The sequence below is a fragment of the Bombina bombina genome, chromosome 2, assembly GCF_027579735.1.
Source record: "Bombina bombina isolate aBomBom1 chromosome 2, aBomBom1.pri, whole genome shotgun sequence".
Lineage (NCBI taxonomy): Eukaryota > Metazoa > Chordata > Amphibia > Anura > Bombinatoridae > Bombina > Bombina bombina.
Window position 1 is genome coordinate 1,231,223,908 of NC_069500.1, and position 20,630 is coordinate 1,231,244,537.

The following is a 20,630-nucleotide window of genomic DNA, read 5'->3' on the forward strand; positions in this document are numbered from 1 at the left end:
GTGTGGTGGCGTCTATTGGAAACATTTTTCTAAAAATAGGAGTGGGAGAGAACGGCACACCTGGTCTATCCCATTCCTTATTAATAATTTCTGTAAACCTTTTAGGTATTGGAAAAACATCAGTACACACCGGCACTGCATAGTATTTATCCAGTCTACACAATTTCTCTGGCACTGCAATTGTATCACAGTCATTCAGAGCAGCTAAAACCTCCCTGAGCAACACGCGGAGGTGTTCAAGCTTAAATTTAAATGTAGACATATCAGAATCAGGTTGCATCATCTTCCCTGAATCAGAAACATCACCCACAGACTGAAGCTCTCCTTCCTCAGCTTCTGCATATTGTGAGGCAGTATCAGACATGGTTCTTAAAGCGTCAGTATGCTCTGTATTTCGTCTTAACCCAGAGCTATCTCGCTTTCCTCTAAATTCAGGTAGTCTGGCTAATACCGCTGACAGTGTATTATCCATGACTGCCGCCATGTCTTGTAAAGTAAACGCTATGGGCGCCCTAGATGTACTTGGTGCAATTTGAGCGTGAGTCCCTTGAGCGGGAGTCAAAGGATCTGACACGTGGGGAGAGTTAGTCGGCATAACTTCCCCCTCGTCAGATTCCTCTGGTGATAAATTTTTTAAAGACAGAATATGATCTTTATTGCTTAAAGTGAAATCAGTACATTTGGTACACATTCTAAGAGGGGGGTTCCACCATGGCTTTTAAACATAATGAACAAGGAGTTTCCTCTAAGTCAGACATGTTTGTACAGACTAGCAATGAGACTAGCAAGCTTGGAAAACACTTTAAATCAAGTTAACAAGCAAATATAAAAAACGGTACTGTGCCTTTAAGAGAAACAAATTTGTCAGAATTTGAAAAACAGTGAAAAACGGCAGTAAATCAAACGAAATTTTTACAGTGTATGTAATAAGCTAACAGAGCATTGCACCCGCTTGCAAATGGATGATTAACCCCTTAGTTCAAAAAACGGATCAAAAAAATGATATAGATGTTTTTTAACAGTCAGAACAAACTGCCACAGCTCTGCTGTGGCCCTACCTTCCCCAATAAACGACTTTGGAAAGCCTTTGAGCCCTTTAGAGATGTCCTATAGCATTCAGGGGACTCCTGAGGGAAGCTGGATGTCTCAGTCTGTAATTTTAACTGCGCAAAAAAGTGCTAAAATAGGCCCCTCCCACTCATGCTACAACAGTGGAAAGCCTCAGGAAACTGTTTCTAGGCAAAATTTAAGCCAGCCATGTGGAAAAACTAGGCCCCAATAAGTTTTATCACCAAAACATATATAAAAACACTTAAACATGCCAGCAAACGTTTTATATTGCAATTTTCTAAGAGTATTACCTCTGAGAGTAAGCATGATACCAGTCTCTATTAAATCACTGTATCCAGGCTTACCTTACATTAATCCGGTATCAGCAGCATTTTCTAGCATTTACATCTCTAGAAAAAATTGTAACTGCACATACCTCATAGCAGGATAACCTGCACGCCATTCTCCCGCTGAAGTTACCTCTCTCCTCAGACATATGTGAGAACTGCAATGGATCTTAGTTACAACCTGCTAAGATCATAGAAAACACAGGCAGATTCATCTTCTATTTACTGCCTGGGATAAAATAGTACAACTCTGGTACCATTTAAAAATAACAAACTTTTGATTGAAGAAAAAAACTAACTATATTTCACCACTTTCTCTTACTACCTCCATGCTTGTTGAGAGTTGCAAGAGAATGACTGGATATGGCAGTTAGGGGAGGAGCTATATAAGTAATGGATGATTCGTGGACTGGATACACCTTACAAGAGAAAAAGGTCTTAGTGTCGGGGCTGTCGAAGAGTGCAGTAGCAAAGTAGTAGTTATATATAAGTTAAGTTTAAAATGTGTGTGTTTGCATCAATGAAGCATTGAATGGCACAAATAAGGTTTTTAATTTACCATCACTTTAATATAACTGTGTTGGTTATGCAAAACTGGGGAATGGGTAATAAAGGGATTACCTAGCTTTTTAAACAATAAAAATCTGGAGTACACTGTCCCTTTAAGTATTTAAACTGTGCACAGTCTATGTAGAGTAAGTGACAATGTTTTGGACAAGTGAAGCTCTTTTCTAGTTTTTGAATAAAGGAACCTAGAATCTATATAATCTTATCTACAATAAAAATATACAAAAGGCTAAGCCAATTTCATAAATCATGTAATGTACAGGTATGAGAATGTAGAAAGTTCCAGGGGAAGAGGCCTTTCCTACACAAAGCACCCCCTTTTCTGCCAGCATCAGTTCCTCAATAGCTAAGCTAGTACCCATTTCATTCTTAATATGAGGAGAGGCCACGGCATCATTCCTTACTGTTGGGAAATACTGAACCTGGCCACCAGGAGGAGGCAAAGACAACCAAGCCAAAGGTTTAAATACTCCCCCTACTTCCCTCATATCCCAGTCATTCTTTGCCTTTTGTCACAGGAGGATGGCAGAGAAGTGCCAGAAGATTTCGGAGTAGTTCCTTAGGAAGGGTATCTACCCTTCGAGATGGGACTGGAGTTTTAAGTAGTCTTGTCAGCCTCTCAGTGAGAGCATTGACGAAAGTTAGAATCTGGAGATGCAGGGAGAGTCTTTCTGCGTACCCATCCAGACTCGTATTAACAGCTCCTAAGCAATTAGTTTTGACGAGTTTCACTGCCTGCTTTCATCACTCAAGTCCATGTTGGGTGCAATGCTACAAGACTGTCAAACTTGAGAGGCTGTGTTCCTGTTCCATGGCATAGATTCCGGTAAGATCATTTCAGTTTTTAAATACATATGATAACGCTAGAAGACAGGGTCACAGTGTGGCTCCTTTTATCTGTGTGGAATCAAGGGTTAATATCTCCAGAGGGGGATTATTGAACAAGGGGAATTAATCACATAATTGTATTACTATGAATATGCTGCGACATGTGTGAGATGAGGCTCAGGCAGATGTTGGAACGTTGTTGTTTTACTTTCGTTTTAGTAGGAGGCGCATCCTGGGAAGGCTTGGCGTGCTTTTTACTACAGCAGGGGTGGCCCTGCATTGCGCACCATGTGACCGGGTGTGATCACACGGTTTTCCGCTTTCCTGGCCGTGCGGATTACAGGAGACAAAGCGGTTTTTCCCTGTTGCCTCAACCATTGGGGGTATAAAGGTGTTGTTTTATCTTATTAACAGTCTGCTTTATAAGAGTAAGCTATGGAGGATTCTGACGCGTTAGAGGGTACTCCCTCTTTACCCAAGTCTAATACCCGTCTATATTGTGAGGAGGCCACGGTATACCCACCTGCGCAATTATGTTCCACATGCCTTAATGTAATAATATCAAAAAAGGTAAAATATGTTTAGTACCAATGAGCCGTTCACCTCTCAGGAGTCTCCGGCCCGTGAGGTGCGCACCCTACAGTCATCTCCCAATACACATGCAGCTATCCCGTAGCACTCCTAATCCTCCATCTGGAGTGGCAAATTTACCGCCAGATTTTGCAGAGCAGTTGCAAACGGCAGTGTCTGCGGCCTTTAGTGCTTTACCTCGCCCTGCTAAGCGAAAGCAAAATGTTAAATATTGCTATGCTTCCCAGGGGTCATCTGCTAGCTTTTGGATTTATCTGATACTAGATTTTTCTGGGTCGGAATCTGCTGCCTCTAGACCTCCAGCTGCGGAGTAACCAGACTTTAGATTTAGGATTGAACATTTACACTTCCTGCTAAAGGAAGTTTTGGCTACTTCAGAGGTACCGGAGCCAAAATTGCCTGAGGAACTTTTAATTTCTAAATTAGATAAGGTCTACGAGGACAGGGTTGTACCACAGACTTTTCCGGTTCCTGTAAAGATGGCGAACATTATTAAGAATGAATGGGAAAGACTTGGTTCTTAATTTTTCCCTTCTTCCTTTAAGAAATTATTCCCGGTTCCGGACTCTTAATTGGAGTTGTGGGGTTCCATACCCAAGATGGATGGCGCTATCTCCACGCTTGCTAAGCGCACTACTATCCCGCTTGAGGATAGTTTGTCGTTTAAGGAGCCCATGGATAAGAAGATAGAAACTCTGTTAAGAAAGATGTTTCAACATATGGGATATTTGTTTCAACCGGCAGCGGCGGTTGCTGGAGCGGCTACGTACTGGTGCAACTCTTTATCTGAGTTAACTGAGGTGGAGGGTCCCCTCGACGTGATTCAGGAAAGAATTAAGGCCTTAAGGGTGGCTAATTTCTTTTATTTGTGATGCAAATATGCAAATTATTTCACCTGAACGCTAAGGCTTCAGGTTTTTTCTGTTCAAGCCTGTTGGCAACTCTGGCTGAAGTCTTGGTATGTGAACATGACTTCGAAGTCAAGACTTCTTTCCCTCCCATTTAAGGGAAAGATTCTATTTGGTCCAGGCCTGGACTCAATTATCTCCACGGTTACTGGAGTCAAGGGTGCCTTTTTACCGCAAGATAAGAAGAACAAGCCTGAAGGACAAGGTCTTAATTTTGGTTTGGATAAATCCCAACGTCATGAGCCCTCCACAAAGCCAGAGCAATCCAAGGGGACATGGAAGCTGGCTCAGTCATGGAATAAATCCAAGCAAAACAAGAAGCCCGCCGAGACAAAGTCGGCATGAAGGGGTGGCCCCCGATCCGGCTCTGGATCTTGTAGGGGGCAGACTGTCACTGTTTTCGGACGCTTGGTTTGGGGACGTGCAAGACCCGTGGGTCCTGGAGGTCATCGCTAAGGGATACAGGATAGGTTTCAAGTCTCATCCACCTAAGGGCAGATTCCTCTTGTCAAACCTGTCTTCAAGGCCAGAAAAGAGAGAAGCCTTTCTGGGGTGCGTGAGGGATCTCTCCTCCCTGGGAGTCATTGAACCGGTACCTCTTGCAGAAAGAGGTCTGGGATACTACTCAAACCTTTTTGTGGTCCCAAAGGAGGGAACTTTCCTCCCGATTCTGGACCTAAAGTGCTTAAACAAATTCTTATCTGTCCCCTCGTTCAAAATGGAGACAATGAGGTCCATCCTTCCCTTAGTTCAGGAAGTACAGTTCATGGCCACAACAGATATGAAGGATGCTTACCTTCACGTTCCAATACACAAGGAACACTTCAAGTTCCTAAGGTCTGCGTTCCTGGACCAGCACTTCCAGTTTATTGCACTTCCATTTGGTCTAGCTACTGCTCCAAGAGTCTTTATGAAGGTTCTAGAGGCTCTGCTTGCAGTGGCCAGAACCAGAGGTATAGCAGTAGCGCCATACTTGGACGATATTCTGGTTCAAGCACCATCCTGTCATCTGGCAGAGGACCATTCGAAAGATCTTCTATTTCTTCTTCGATCTCATGGATGGAAGAAAAACTTAGAAAAGGGTTCTCTTATTCCCAGTACCAGTGTGGAATTCCTTTTGCCATATTCCATCTCAGACCAATTCAGCTGTGCATGCTGAGATAGTGGAACAGCGATCATTCGGATCTGTCTCAACAGATTTCTCTGGACAACTTGTCGAGAGAATCGCTCTCTTGGTGGCTCTGTCCAGATCACCTTGAGACCATCCTGGGAAATTGTGACTACGGATGTAAGTCTATCAGGATGGAGAGCTGTTTGGGGTGCCAGGAAAGCACAGGACCTGTGCACTGGAGAGGAATCCCTCCTCCAGATAATTATTTTGGAACTTTGATCGATCTTCAATGCTCTGAAGGCTTGGCCTCTTCTGGGTTCGTCCCTGTTTATCAGATTCCAAATCAGACAACATAACCTTGGTGGCTTACCTCAACCATCAAGGGGGAATGAGGAGCTCCCTAGCAATGAAGGAAGAATCTCGGATTCTGAAATGGGCGGAGGCCCACAACTGCACATTCCGGGTGTGGACAACTGGTAGGCGGATTTCCTCAGCAAACAATCCTTTCATCCAGGAGAATGGTCTCTTCACCCCGAGGTGTTTGCGGCGTCCCGGCTCAATTCCAAGCTACCCAGATTTGGGTTGCGGTCCAGGGATCCTCATGCAGAGCTAACAGATGCATTAGCAGTGCCTTGGAGATTCAATCTAATTTACATTTTTCCACGTTACCATTTCTCCCTCGTGTAGTGGCCCGCATCAAGCAGGAGAGAACTTCAGTGATACTGATTGCTCCATCGTGGCCATGAAGGATGTGGTTTGCGGACCTGGTGGGGATGTCCTCATCTCCTCCATGGAGTTACCTTGTCGCAGGGATCTGCTGGAACAGGGTCCTTTTGTTCAAATCTAGATTCTCTGAGGCTGACTGCGTGGAGATTGAACACTTAGTCTTAGCCAAAAGAGGTTTTTCTGAGAGGGTTATTGACACTCTCATTCAGGTTTGTAAGCCTGTTACTCTTCGCCTCTACCATAAGGTGTGGAGAGCTTACTTGTTTTGGTCTGAAGAGCATGGTTTCACCTAGCATAAGGTCAAGGCTGCCAGGATTCTTTCCTTTCTCCAGGCTGGGTCTGGAGAAGGGCCTTTCTGCCAGCTCCCTGAGGGGACAGATTTCGTCCCTTTCTGTTTTGCTGCACAAGAGGCTTGCAGAGCTTCCTGACATTCAATCCTTCGTTAAGGCTCTGATCAGGATCTGTGTTTAGATTTAATGCTCCACCTTGGCGTTTGAATCTTTATCTTAAGTTTTTGCAACGGGCTCCGTGTGAGCCTATGCATTTGATTGACATTAAATTGTTGTCCTGGAAGGTTCTTTTTCTATTGGCTATTGCGTCGGAACACAAAGTTTCCGAAATGGCTGCCTTACAATGTGAGCCTCCCTATCTAGTGTTCCACACTGATAAGGCTGTCATTCGTACCCCCTTGGGTTTTCTTCCTAAGGTGGTATCTGATCGTAACATCAATCAGGAGATTGTGGTTCCTTCCTTGTGTCCTAATCCTTCTTCTTTGAAGGAACGTTTACTTTATAATCTGGATGTTGTTCGAGCTTTGAAGTTTTATCTTCAAGCTACTAAGGAGTTTAGACAAACTTCTTCCTTGTTTGGTATCTACTCTGGGAAGCGTAAGGGTCAGAAGGCCTCTGCAACTTCCTTATCTTTTTGGTTGAGGAGTGTTATATGCTTAGCTTATGAGTCAGCAGAACTTACACCTCCTCAGAGGATTACGGCTCATTCCACTAGAGCGGTGGCTTCCTCTTGGGCCTTTAAGAACTAGACATCTATGGATCAGATTTGTAAGGCGGCTAACTGGTCCTCAGACTAGGGTCTGCCTTTTCTTTTACCCCTCCCGTTATTCAGTGTCCTCTAGAGCTTGGGTATAGTTTTCCCAACAGTAAGGAATGATGCAGTGAACTCTCCTCATATTAAGAAGGAAAACATAAATTATGCTTACCTGATAATTTCATTTCCTTCTGTATGAGGAGAGTCCACGGCCCCAGCACGTAAACTCCGATGTGTGGACCAAAATTTTGTTTTACACTTCCGGCACCATTTATACCCTGATGTTTCTCCTACTGTTCCTTGATCCCTTGGCAGAATGACTGGGTTATGAGGGAAGTAGGGTGAGTATTTAAGTCTTTGGCTGGAGTGTCTTTGCCTCCTCCTGGTGGCCAGGTTCAGTATTTCCCAACAGTAAGGAATGATGCCGTGGACTCTCCTCATACAGAGGGAAAAGAAATTATCAGGTAAGCATAATTTATGTTTTTAAGAGAAAACGAATAGGATAAATATGACAGTCTAACTATAAGACAAACCAAAAAAATATGTGTTAAAGTAGATCTTTAAAGAGATATTAAACAAAAAAGTTCCAATTTACTTCTACAATCAAATTGTCTTTGTTGCCATGTTATTCTTTGATAAAGAGATACCTAGGTAGGCAGAATTCGGCACACCTATAAATTGTACTAGGAAGATTTGTAATTTAGTTTATTTGTGTGATATTTTAAATTACTCTTGAAAAAGGTGGTATAAATATATGAGCAGTTTATTACGGTTTCATTAAACTGGAATTTTATGGCTGAGAACCATAATCTTCTTTGCACCTTCCTGTGAGTACATTATGTTTAGTGTTATATATTTATTTGGCTGCATATAACTATTCTATATTCTATAGCTATTGGCTATTCTAAATACACACGCATTTATAAAATGCTTTAGTTACAATTTTTAAACCATCTACTTGCAACAACAGATTCCCACGTGTAGCCAATACATTATGTGCAATATTTGTGCTATTTTCCGTTGCATTTTGGAGTAGAGCTGCACAATTAATCGCATATGCCATTTAAAAACCGTGAGAGTATGCAATTTTTAGCCCCGCCCCCTATGACGTCACCTATGACGTACAGGAGGGCTGGCTGTAACTGTTCATTGCACGTGGGCTTCTGTAGAAAAAGGAGGGGGTGGGGGGAGTAGAGAGGCTATGCAGGAGCTGCGCTATTGAGGAATTTGCCAGTTTGCCTCAGTTCTGATGGCAGCAGTCACAGCTGCCTGCACAGGTAAAATAAAGCCTGTTTACAATTTTCCATGGTGCACATTATGAAATGTTTTTAAACCCTTCAACAAGACTTTCTTTTAAAGAAGAGGCTTAGTTTTTGAAAGATATATTTTTTACTGATGTATGGGAAGTTCATATGTTAATCATACCGCAGTAAGAATGACTGCCCAAGAAAACATGACAATGTTGTGTAAGAAGACCTAAGAACTGGCTAGTGGCTACTATGTAACCACAGCACAGGTAGCTAATTTTATTTAAACTATTTTGTGGTTTGTATTTTTATGCTCCAAGAGTGTATTGGACATTGAGAAACATGTACATTAAGATTCTGTAGTGTTAAATACATTTTTTTATTGAAAAATTAAGGTGTTATATTCATTTATAAGAAAATCGAGATTAGAATCGCAATTTTCATTTTTGCCCATATCGTCCAGCCCTAATTTTGAGTAATGTGCTAAAAAATAACATTTTAAAAACAAAAAACACAAATATTGTTATACAGTACATACCATTGGGCTACTGAAAGCAACATGCCTTGGTAAACTGGCCCTGTTGCCATCTCCACCGAGGGCTAAACTGCTCCCAGAGATTTTATTTAAGGACTTGTTGCTCACAGCACTGATAATTATCTTGGTGCTGGGAATGTTGTGCTTAGATGTAAAGCTTCGGGAAAAGCATGTGTCGCCTTCACAATGCATATCAGATTCTTGATAGGATGCCAACCTTTTTGCTGTACATAGAAAGACAAAAATTAACACTTAACCTATAAAATAAAGTGGCAGCATTATAGAAGCTGAAGATAATAAGACTTGCACATAACAACCTTACAAAATGGTGCAGTGTTCTCCCCAAGACCTATTTAATGGGCACACCACCCGGCTGATTTTACCGACCACCCAGCTAAAATTTTAGTCAACATTATTCTAAAATTAGCAAAAAAGTTAATTTATGCTTGCTTGATAAATGTATTTATTTCTTGACACGGTGAGTCCACGGATCATCATCAATTACTGTTGGGAATATCACTCCTGGCAAGCACGAGGAGGCAAAGAGCACCAGAGCAAAGCTATCACTTCCCTACCCACAATCCCCAGTCATTCGACCAAGTGAAAGGAGATAAAGGAAATAACACAAGGTGCAGAGGTGCCTGAGGTTTATATAACAAAGAAAAACTGTCTGAAAAATACAGGGCGGGCTGTGGACTCACCGTGTCAAAGAAATAAATTTATCAGGTAAGCATAAATTTTGTTTTCTTTCTAATGACATGGTGAGTCCACGGATCATCATCAATTACTGTTGGGAATCAATACCCAAGCTAGAGGAAACAGATAAGGGAGGGGCAAGACAGGTAACCTAAACAGAAGGCACCACTGCTTGAAGAACCTTTCTTCCAAAAGCAGCCTCAGACAAGGCAAACTATCAAATTTGAAAAATTCAGAAAAATTTAAGCAGAAAGGACCAAGTTGTAGCCTTGCAAATCTGATCAACAGAAGCTTCATTCTTGAAAAACCAAGAAGCAGATACAGCCCTAGAGAAAAGAGCTGTAATTCTCTCAAGAGGTTGATGTCCAGCAGTCTCATAACCAAACAAATCATACTTCCAAACAAAGGGAAAGAGAAGTAGCTGTCTCAGAAAAACAAACATCCAAACAGAAAACGGGCGAAAATCCTTAGTTGCCTGTAGAAAGAAATTAAGAACACGCACAACATTCAAGTTGTGCCACCAATGTTCCTTATGGTAAGGAGGTTTGGGACAGACAAGGAAAAACAATTCCCTACATAATATTCCCATCCGACACAAGTAAGGAAGAAAACATAACTTAATACGAAGAACCACCTTATCTGCAACAAAGATAAGATAAGGCGAAACATAATGCCAAGCTGAGAGTTCCGAGACTCTCCGAGCAGAAAAGATAGCCTTAAGAGATAACACTTAATATCTACAGAATGTACCACAAAACCCTAAGAACAAGGTTATTGCTCCAAGGAGGAGCAGCCTACATTAAGGACAGGCCTGATAAAAAGACTGCACATCTGGCACGACCGCCAGACGAATAAGTAGCCAAATAGACAACGCAGAATCTGACCCCTTAGGGTACTGACTGTCTCCAGACATCCTAGAGAATGGACAAATTTCTAGGATCCTGACTCCACTCCAAGAGATCCCTTAGATACACACCAATAAAGAAAATACATCATATTCTATGGCAATTCTTCTAGAAACAGGAAAGCAAGCCTAAGTCATGGTCTCAATGACTGACTCGGAATCCCACGCTAACACAAAACCAAGTGTTCAATTTTCAAGTAGGCAGCATCAGAGAAACTAGACTCAGAAGGGCCTTTCTCAGGTACAGTCTCCAAAGACTAGATACAACGTTAGCCATAGGTCTGCATTCCAGATCCTGCAGAGTCACGTAGAGGCTATGAGAATCCCCGCCGCTCTCACCTGTTGAATACGAGCAATGACTCGTGGAGGGAAGCAAACGGAGGAAAACAGGTATGCCAAACTGAAATCCAAGAAAAAAACACATGAACATCAATCAAGGCGGTCAGTGGATTACTTGACCGTGAACCGTACCTTGGAAACTTGGGGTTCTGCTGAAACGCCCTCAGAGGTCAACTCCGGGCCCCCCATTTGAGGGTTTACCTAGAAACCACCTCGAAGGAGAACCCACTCCCCGGAAAGAAATAACGGTCTGTACAGAAATCTGATTTCCAATTGTCCAGCACTGGACAACAGACATCAATTGTCAGCTTCTGCCCAATGAACAATCCAAGTCACCTTCTATATGGCTAAGGAACCCAAAGTTCCTCCCTGATGGTTGATATAAACCAAGAGGTGATATAGTCCGACTGGAACCAAGCTAAAAAAGACCGATGTCAAGAGGCCAAGCTATCAGAGCATTGAAAATCGCTCTCTACTCCAAATGTTAAAGAGAAGAGCAGACACTCCAGAGTCCATAATTTTAATAAGACCAAACAGCATACGAGCCCAGCAGGTTGGCATCCGTGAATACATAACCCAGGATTATCTCCAGAAGCACGCACCCTGAGAAAGATATTCCTAAAAACAATACTACTGCAAAGAGACTCTTGTAGACTGATTTATATCTATTCTTTACGACAGGTCCAAATGTTCTCCATTTTATGGAAAATAGCAAAAGGAATGAAGTCCATGGAAACCATAAGACCAATTCCCTCCTATATCGATTTACTTAAAAATTAAGTAAATGCAGCTGCAGTTAGATCCTAACTCCCAACCTACTGGTTGTAAAAGGCTAAGCCATCTACCGGACAACTAGAGCTTGCTGTAGGCTGGGCATTAGACTGCAGAGAGAGGAAAAGGAATAAATCATTGACATCTGACCTCTGTTAGAAAACTTCTTCTAAATAAAAAGTTTAAAAAGTCCACCCATGAAGATGGAACGCGGGAAGACTTCTTCAGGTTACTTCCCCATCCATGGGAAAGTAGATTGGACAAAATCTCTTGAAAAAGAGATAGTTCAAAGGAAGGATGACACCTGAACCATCTATAGTCCAGAAGAACACCCTTGTACTACCCCAGGACCTAAAAGTCTTTCTAAACTGCAGAACCCATAAGCTAGCAAAGATCTCGAAACCTGGGAATAATAAACACACATACCTCCGGTCTATGTTCTTATTAACAGACCCAGAGCCAAAAGAGAAAGGATATTACTTTGAAGGTCAGCACCAGAGATACTTGAGATAAAGACCCAGATCCCATTCCCACACAGGGGCTGGAACGCTCACCTCCAGAAAAGAACATCCTGAGCCCTGTTCAAGGAAAGTTTCTCATCGTACCTGAATTGCAGATACTCTAGAAAGAGAAATCTGCATCCGAAAGAAAAAATCTGAGACTGGTCTAAAAGACATAACCCCTGATGAAAGAGGAAAAAGGAAAACATTCCTTTAGTCTTACCCACTTGACAAGTGATAGAAAAAGTTCTAAAAAGTTATGAAGAGTAAAGACTGGATAATAAAGCATGAATAGAATTTAATAAGGTGTGAAGTAGTCAATAGGATAAACTGTGTATGTGTATTGCAAAAAAATAATAATATGCTATTAAGTGTAAAATATTTGATGCAACTACAATAGCTCCTGCAACCTTAAGTGACTCTTTGCAAGCCAGTAGCATTTAGCCGGAGTATCTATGGCACTCTCTTTGTAGAAGCCTTAGGCAGAGCCCTTATCAACCTAGCTTGAATTTAACTTAAACACCCTGTAAATAGGATAAGGTGGCCCAATGTGTCAGGCCCCAGAGCTCAATGTTTCCTAAACTGTTCATGAAGTTACAAATCCCATTATGTCCTACTCCTTTTAACTTCAGGCTTTAGAGCGATTGCGTCTTTCATAATTCCCCCCCCTCACTAGTTTACCTTTTTCATGTGGCCCATGAGTGGCCCCTAAGTAACTGCTACATAATATTTGTTTAAGTGTGTCAGTTGGTCCAATAGTGACCGGTCCAGTAGTTACTGCATAGCGATATAATATATATAGAAAATATGAGGTTTATTTGTAATAATATATCTATGATGTAAAAACAGGCCTGCTCATCCCATGAACGATATTCATTTTGTGAGAGATATGTTCTTTCTACGTGTCTGTACTTGACTTTTGCAATTTATTTTGTCTGTTACTTTCTTATTTTTACCTCAATAAAATAATAAAAAAAAAAAATAAAAAAAAAAATATTTGATGCAGGCCACCCGGCTGAAACGCGTAGATTTGCTCACTACTACAACACAACTCTTGTTTCTCTAAAGAGGATAGGCAATAGGATCAGTGCATCGAGTCATTTTATAAAAGCACTGCATGACTCCATATGCGTAATCCCTGTCCCAGGACTGCCTATTATCAATTTTTTTACCTTGCAGCAAAAACAGCTGACACCTGTACAATACAGATCACACTGATCGCAGGAGGACCTGGAGATCTATAAACATATATTACATATGCTAGTACTGGCAGTAGGACAGGTGCTTTGAGACACTTTTTTTGTTTACGAGTGCACTCTATAGGCAAAATTCCTGCCCCAGGACCTGCCGCCAAAAAAGGCTCATTTGTACTCCAAGCTTCTTAGCTCACCAAACATTCATCAGTAAACTACGGAGATACTGTTAGAGCTATCACAACAAGATTACTCAGATCCTTAATTACTCCAGATGTAACTGAAAAAAACCTCACACGTATGTACTACCACTAAACCGAACCCGTTGCTATTTAATCTTGAGGAAACTTTACCTAAGGAACTATACGTGCTACTTTAATTTACTCATTTTTTATAATTATGGGACTACACAGTTTATCCTATTGACTAATTCATACCTTATTAAAATCTATTCATGCTTTATTATCCAGTCTTTCCTCTTCATAACCTCATTACATTTTTTTGAATTTATTTTTTCATTACATACCTCACTTATATCCAAAACCCTATAACACAATAGTGTGGAATATATATATATATCTCTCTCAGCTTTAATTAGCACACTCAATATTTTTGTACTTGTGTTTTTAGGTTGACAGCATTAGAGGACTGTTAACTTTTTTGAGTTTTAGCAACGAGAAAGAGCAATTTATTTAGTGTTGCATCTCAAAATCTCTTCTTTAAGTGATAGAAGAACTCTTTTCAACCGCAAGTCAGAGGATAATACCGTCAGACCAGGTCCAAACAAGGACTCATCCTTAAAAAAGGAAACGCCAGAAGCGTGGATTTGGAGGAATCCTAAAAATTGAATCTGCCACTGCAGAACTATAAGGCATAGATTGTACCCCTAAGCCACAAGTAGGCTTCTCAGCTTAACAGCTGTAATGCCCGGCAGGCTAGGACAGCACTTCCCCCTTATCCAAGACTAACTGGGAATCCCAGAGTACTTGGACTGCTCCTGCTTGAAAGATAAAGGGGAAGACTCCTGGGTTACAAAAAAGAGCAGCAACAGAAATAAATTATTGGCCTAACAGCCTTTCTGACATTCATCTCCTCATGGAGTCCATCAAAATGGAATCCGACAAGACGTTGCACCAAAAGGATGCCAGACTTGTCCATAAAGATTCGTAAACGTACAGCTATCCTAAATAAGGATTGAAGTTCTCTTAACCAGAATATCATTGGCTCCTACTACCTTAAGCACTGTGATATTTAAAGGAAACAGGTTATTACAGACAGAAGAAGGGGAAAAGGAATCCCTGACTTCTCCCATACCTGATAAAATTCTCCTAGCACGGTCGAGAACAGGAAATTTTTTAACAAATGAATCCTAGTAAATATAAAATTCACTAGATTCTTGAGGATTGACAACGACAGGAGAGTCAAAGTTTTCCAAGTAGCCAACACTTCCTAAATAAAAGTGAGATTAGGATTGAATCTGAAGAGAACTACTTCAGTACCAGAAGAAGGAATTACACTGTCCAAATTGTAGTTTTAACCCTCAGATGCTACCGACTATCCTGCTCATAAAACTATAAGAAGGACAAAATGCATAGCAGCAAACGGAGCAGAACCCTTAATATCGGATTCCTTAAAGAACGTCTTGCGATTTCCCTTAAATAAAGGAAAGGGCAGATAAAGCCACAGACGCCAAAAGCCACCTGGGCAGACAATTCTGCAAGCAAATAACTCCTCCAGAATATTGAGAGGAACCGCAAGGTACTGCATGCGACGCCATAAAGGCTTGGGACGTTAAGGAGAAAACTGTGGCAATGCCTAGATATCATCATCCTGAGAGACATAGGGCCAAAGAAAATTAAAAGGAAGATCCCTTTAAGATTTTCATAAAAACTCTATAATGTAGTTCAGAGCAGACGTGTGTCCGAAGGAACAGACATTACGCTCCAAGAACAAACACAAGGAAACAAAAATAGTTTTGTCACTTTAAAAGATACAACGTCTAGACTAAGACAATCTATATAAGAAAACCACTTAGAGAATAGATTAGGGATTCTCCTAAAATGCACCAAACTGTCACTTTAAAGTGAAGGTAAAAACTTTGGTGAATGAAAGCCCGTTTTTTTTAAAATACTATTAAAAACAGGGGCACTTTCATTCATCAAAGTTTACAAAGCCGCCGTTTTGAATAAAAACCTACCTTTTTTTCTTTTCACAGCCAAAGCAGCTTCCCCCCCTCCTGGAAATCCTCTCTTCACACGTCAGTAATGACTAATCTGGCTTCCTCCAATCAAGGCTTTCTTGTAGCCATTGGCTGAGGCCATGCTGTGATTGGAGGAAGCAGGATTAGTCATTGCTGACGTGTGAAGAGAGGAATTCCAGGAGGGGGAAGTTGCTCTGGCTGTGAAAAGAAAAAAAGAGTTTTTAATCAAAACAGCTGCTTTGTAAACGTTGATGAATGAAAGTGCCCCTGTTTTTAATAGCATTTTTAAAAAACGGGCTTTCATTCATCAAAGTTTACCTTCACTTTAAGGATAAAAAAAAAAAAAACATAACATATATAAAGACTTTATTTCTCAGCCTGCTCTACCATCGCAGGCATATACAAATCGAAAAATTAGGCAAGAGACAAGCCATATTTCTGATTATTAATATACTATCACTTTAAAGGGACATTATACTCATTTTTTCTTTGCATAAAAAAAACTATTAAAAACAGGGAAACTTTCATTCATCAAAGTTTACAAAGCAGTCGTTTTGATTAAAAACTTAACTATCTTCTTTGCACAGCAAGAGCAGCTTCCCCCACCCAGAGATCCTCTCTTCACACGTCATCAATGACTAATCCAGCTTCCTCCAATCATGGCTTTCCCCCCAGGGTAGTCATTGCCTCAGGCCATGCCGTGATTGGAGGAAGCTGGATTAGTCATTGATGACGTGTGAAGAGAGGATCTCCGTGTGAGGGAAGCTGCTCTGGCTGCGAAAAAAACAAAAGGTACGTTTTTAATCAAAACGGCTGCCTTCTTAACTTTGATGAAAGTGCCCGTTTTTAATAGTATTTTAAAAAAAAAAAGGGCTTTCATTCATCAAAGTTTACCTTCACTTTAACTTTGTAACAGATTCCCCTAGATAAAGGTTACCCTAAAAACTTTTAAGTTAACCTTTAAATCATAAGTATTATCCTTTAATACATAAGAATTTAATAAGAATACATAACTTTCATGTTATCCTCACACAGGGGCAGAAACCTCACTGCTCCAATCTCGGAGCAAGGAGGCGGAGTCACGTGGCTAAGAGCTGAGTGCAAAACAAATGGCGCGGCTGCTTTCTCCCTGAGGCTAAACAACATGGCGCTTTTAGGAAGGGTGGCAACAAGACTCAGGAATAGAAAAAACGTAGTACTAAGCTTATTCCTTCTCTGAACGGACGGACTACACCGCCCCACCGCTCTAAGAGCGGATTATACATGAAGGAGCAACACATCGGACTGAGAAGCAGTGCTTAATAAAGTGCATGCTCCCAGCTGATAGAGAAAAAACCTCCTCCTCACTAGAAAATGTCTAATGTCTGCCACAAAAATACGTGTGTGTGTGTGTGTGTGTGTATATATATATATATATATATATACATACATACACACACACACACTTGTCACACAAGCCTATATCGCCCATCTGATTCCTTATTTTATTCTTAATAAACAGCTTAAGGAAACAGAGCCCTACACACTGATAAACCCCTTCATCCCTGAAGAAGAAACAGTCTGTCTCTCTTAAAAATCACGAGTGCCTGCACGCTGCCCAATAATAGCCCAACTAGAGTATAAAATGTCACAATCATTGTTGCAGTATATATAAAGTGCACAATATCCCATCTTTTAGAAGATAAAAAGCACTTACCTGCATTCTAGCCATCCGACAGCCAGACGACTCACAAAGTATGAGAGGATGCCACTCCTCACAAAGACCTGTGTAAAAAGAAAGACAGAGTAAACCTACTCAGGCTTTCTATACCAGGGCAGCAACATGTTAAGAAAACGCAGCAAAGTACACTTTACAAGTTCCTAACTGCTTTACAGCCAACACAGCCCTGCTGAAGAGACTAACGAGGAGTACAGCTAGACCCAAATTGTGATGGAAGATCAGAGAAATCCTGCCCTGACTTCAAAATAAAAAAAATCTTGATAGAAGAATCATAATCAGGACACCTATTTACTTCACCTCCTCCTTGCACTAGAGGCAAAGAGAATGACTGGGGATTGTGGGTAGGGAAGTGATATTTAACAATTGATGATGATCCGTGGACTCACCGTGTCATTAGAAAGAAATTAAACTTGATCTATGTTTGTTGCACAAATATATAATTAAATCAATTTATTTGAGATTTTGTGCTTTAGATAGCTTAAGTAACATTTATAAATAACAGAAAATATAAATATTGTAAAAGTATTACACAGCTCCCACCCAGCTACCCAATGCCACCCAGCTTGAAACATTTTCTGTGGAGAGCACTGGGGTGGGTTATTGCAAGAGCTAAGTTTGAATTCAGTCTCATATAAGCATTCTAAGATGACAGTTTCCAGTTTGTGACAGGATATGCCCATCTACAGTTTCCTTAGATTTCACTGGGGGCATAGCTTTCATATGCTCTAGGTTTGTTTTGTGTGCTAGTCGCTCAAATCTAATAAATAATGAAAATAATATGAACACCCCATAGCAGTAAAAAGAAAGGCTGATAAGTTTGCCTAAATGGATTATTAAAGGGACAGTATACACTCATTTTCATATAACTGCATGTAATAGACACTACTATAAAGAATAATATGCACAGATACTGATATAAAAATCCAGTATAAAACTGTTTAAAAACTTACTTAGAAGCTGTCACTTTGGCTCTGTTGAAAAGGTAGGTGGAAAGCCCACTGCAAGTGGCAAATAAGACACTCCCCCCCTCCCCCTTCTTTTGCATATGAAAAGACCCTTTACACAAACAGGAGCAAGCTGGAGTAGGTAGTCGAGCGTATTCACATAAAACTTTGGGGCTTGGTTAGGAGTCTGAAAATCAGAGCAATGTTATTTAAAAATAAGCAAAACTATACATTAATTAAAAAAAAAAAACTTTATGGGCTATATAAATAGATTATCTACAAAACATTTATGCAAAGAAAAAATGAGTGTATAATGTCCCTTTAAGATACACTACAGACAGAACAAAATCATCTGTACGGGCTAATAATTCACAATAAATGCAGACTTCATTACATTTTTGGTTTGGTTAAGTGTCATACTACACCAAAACTTAAATTAGTGGGATAGTACACACTATGGCATAAGACATTTCTGATGTGCTGCTATAGGATAACAAATCAGCCAAGTCTTAACCTTTTTTTTTTAAGCATATTAAATATCCTTTTTACTGCAGCAAAAATCCACACACCATTTGTCTTATTTGGCTAAGTCAATCTGGGCTTTAGTGCACAGACAGCAAGGCTATTCATGTTCATAAAGTTCTTATAAAGTGAATTGTTTTGCAGTTGTTATTTAAAAAAAGCCCAATTAGAAACAGATATGTAGAGGGTTAGTCTTTAGTAGTCAGCAGGGTGCATACCAAGTTCTTAGAAATATAAATTGATCAGTTTCAGAGCTTAAACACATGAAAGGGGTGCAAAAACATAATTTATGCTTACCTGATAAATTTATTTCTCTTGTAGTGTATCCAGTCCACGGATCATCCATTACTTGTGGGATATTCTCCTTCCCAACAGGAAGTTGCAAGAGGATCACTCACAGCAGAGCTGCTATATAGCTCCTCCCCTAACTGCCATATCCAGTCATTCGACCGAAACAAACAGAGAAAGGAGAAACCATAGGGTGCAGTGGTGACTGTAGTTTAATTAAAATTTAGACCTGCCTTAAAATGACAGGGCGGGCCGTGGACTGGATACACTACAAGAGAAATAAATTGATCAGGTAAGCATAAATTATGTTTTCTCTTGTTAAGTGTATCCAGTCCACGGATCATCCATTACTTGTGGGATACCAATACCAAAGCTAAAGTACACGGATGATGGGAGGGACAAGGCAGGGATTAAGCGGAAGGAACCACTGCCTGAAGAACCTTTCTCCCAAAAACAGCCTCCGAAGAAGCAAAAGTATCAAATTTGTAAAATTTGGAAAAGGTGTGAAGCGAAGACCAAGTCGCGGCCTTGCAAATCTGTTCAACAGAGGCCTCATTTTTAAAGGCCCAGGTGGAAGCCACAGCTCTAGTAGAATGAGCTGTAATCCTTTCAGGGGGCTGCTGTCCAGCAGTCTCATAGGCTAGCCGTATTATGCTCCGAAGCCAAAAGGAAAGAGAGGTTGCCGAAGCTTTTTGACCTCTCCTCTGTCCAGAGTAAACGACAAACAGGGTAGATGTTTGACGAAAATCTTTAGTAGCTTGTAAGTAAAACTTCAAGGCACAGACTACGTCCAGATTATGTAAAAGACGTTCCTTCTTTGAAGAAGGATTAGGACACAATGATGGAACAACAATCTCTTGATTGATATTCTTGTTAGAAACCACCTTAGGTAAAAACCCAGGTTTGGTCCGCAGAACTACCTTATCTGCATGAAAAATCAGATAAGGAGAATCACATTGTAAGGCAGATAACTCAGGGATTCTCCGAGCCGAGGAAATAGCCATCAAAAAAAGAACTTTCCAGGATAAATGTTTAATATCAATGGAATGAAGGGGTTCAAACGGAACTCCTTGAAGAACTTTAAGAACCAAGTTTAAGCTCCACGGGGGAGCAACAGGTTTAAACACAGGTTTAATTCTAACCAAAGCCTGACAAAATGCCTGGACGTCTGGAACCTCTGCCAGACGCTTGTGCAAAAGAATAGACAAAGCAGAAATCTGTCCCTTTAAGCAACTAGCTGATAATCCTTTGTCCAAACCCTCTTGGAGAAAGGACAATATCCTAGGAATCCTAACCTTACTCCATGAGTAATTCTTGGAATCACACCAATAAAGATATTTACGCCTTATCTTGTGGTAGATTTTCCTGGTGACTGGCTTTCGTGCCTGTATTAAGGTATCAATGACTGACTCGGAGAAGCCACGCTTTGATAGAATCAAGCGTTCAATCTCCATGCAGTCAGTCACAGAGAAATTAGATTTGGATGATTGAAAGGACCTTGTATTAGAAGGTCTTGTCTCAGAGGCAGAGTCCATGGTGGAAAGGATGACATGTCCATTAGGTCTGCATACCAGGTCCTGCGTGGCCACGCAGGCGCTA

General features: G+C 40.8%; 1 protein-coding gene across 1 annotated transcript in view; it reads right to left on the minus strand.

The window, feature by feature from the left end:
• ATP10D (ATPase phospholipid transporting 10D (putative)) overlaps positions 1 to 20,630 on the minus strand; it is a 452,340-nt gene that overhangs the window by 168,984 nt on the left and 262,726 nt on the right. The window contains exon 10 of the mRNA XM_053703992.1: positions 8,958 to 9,178. Coding sequence (XP_053559967.1) covers positions 8,958 to 9,178 — 221 coding nt within the window. The remainder of the gene's footprint in view (positions 1 to 8,957; positions 9,179 to 20,630) is intronic.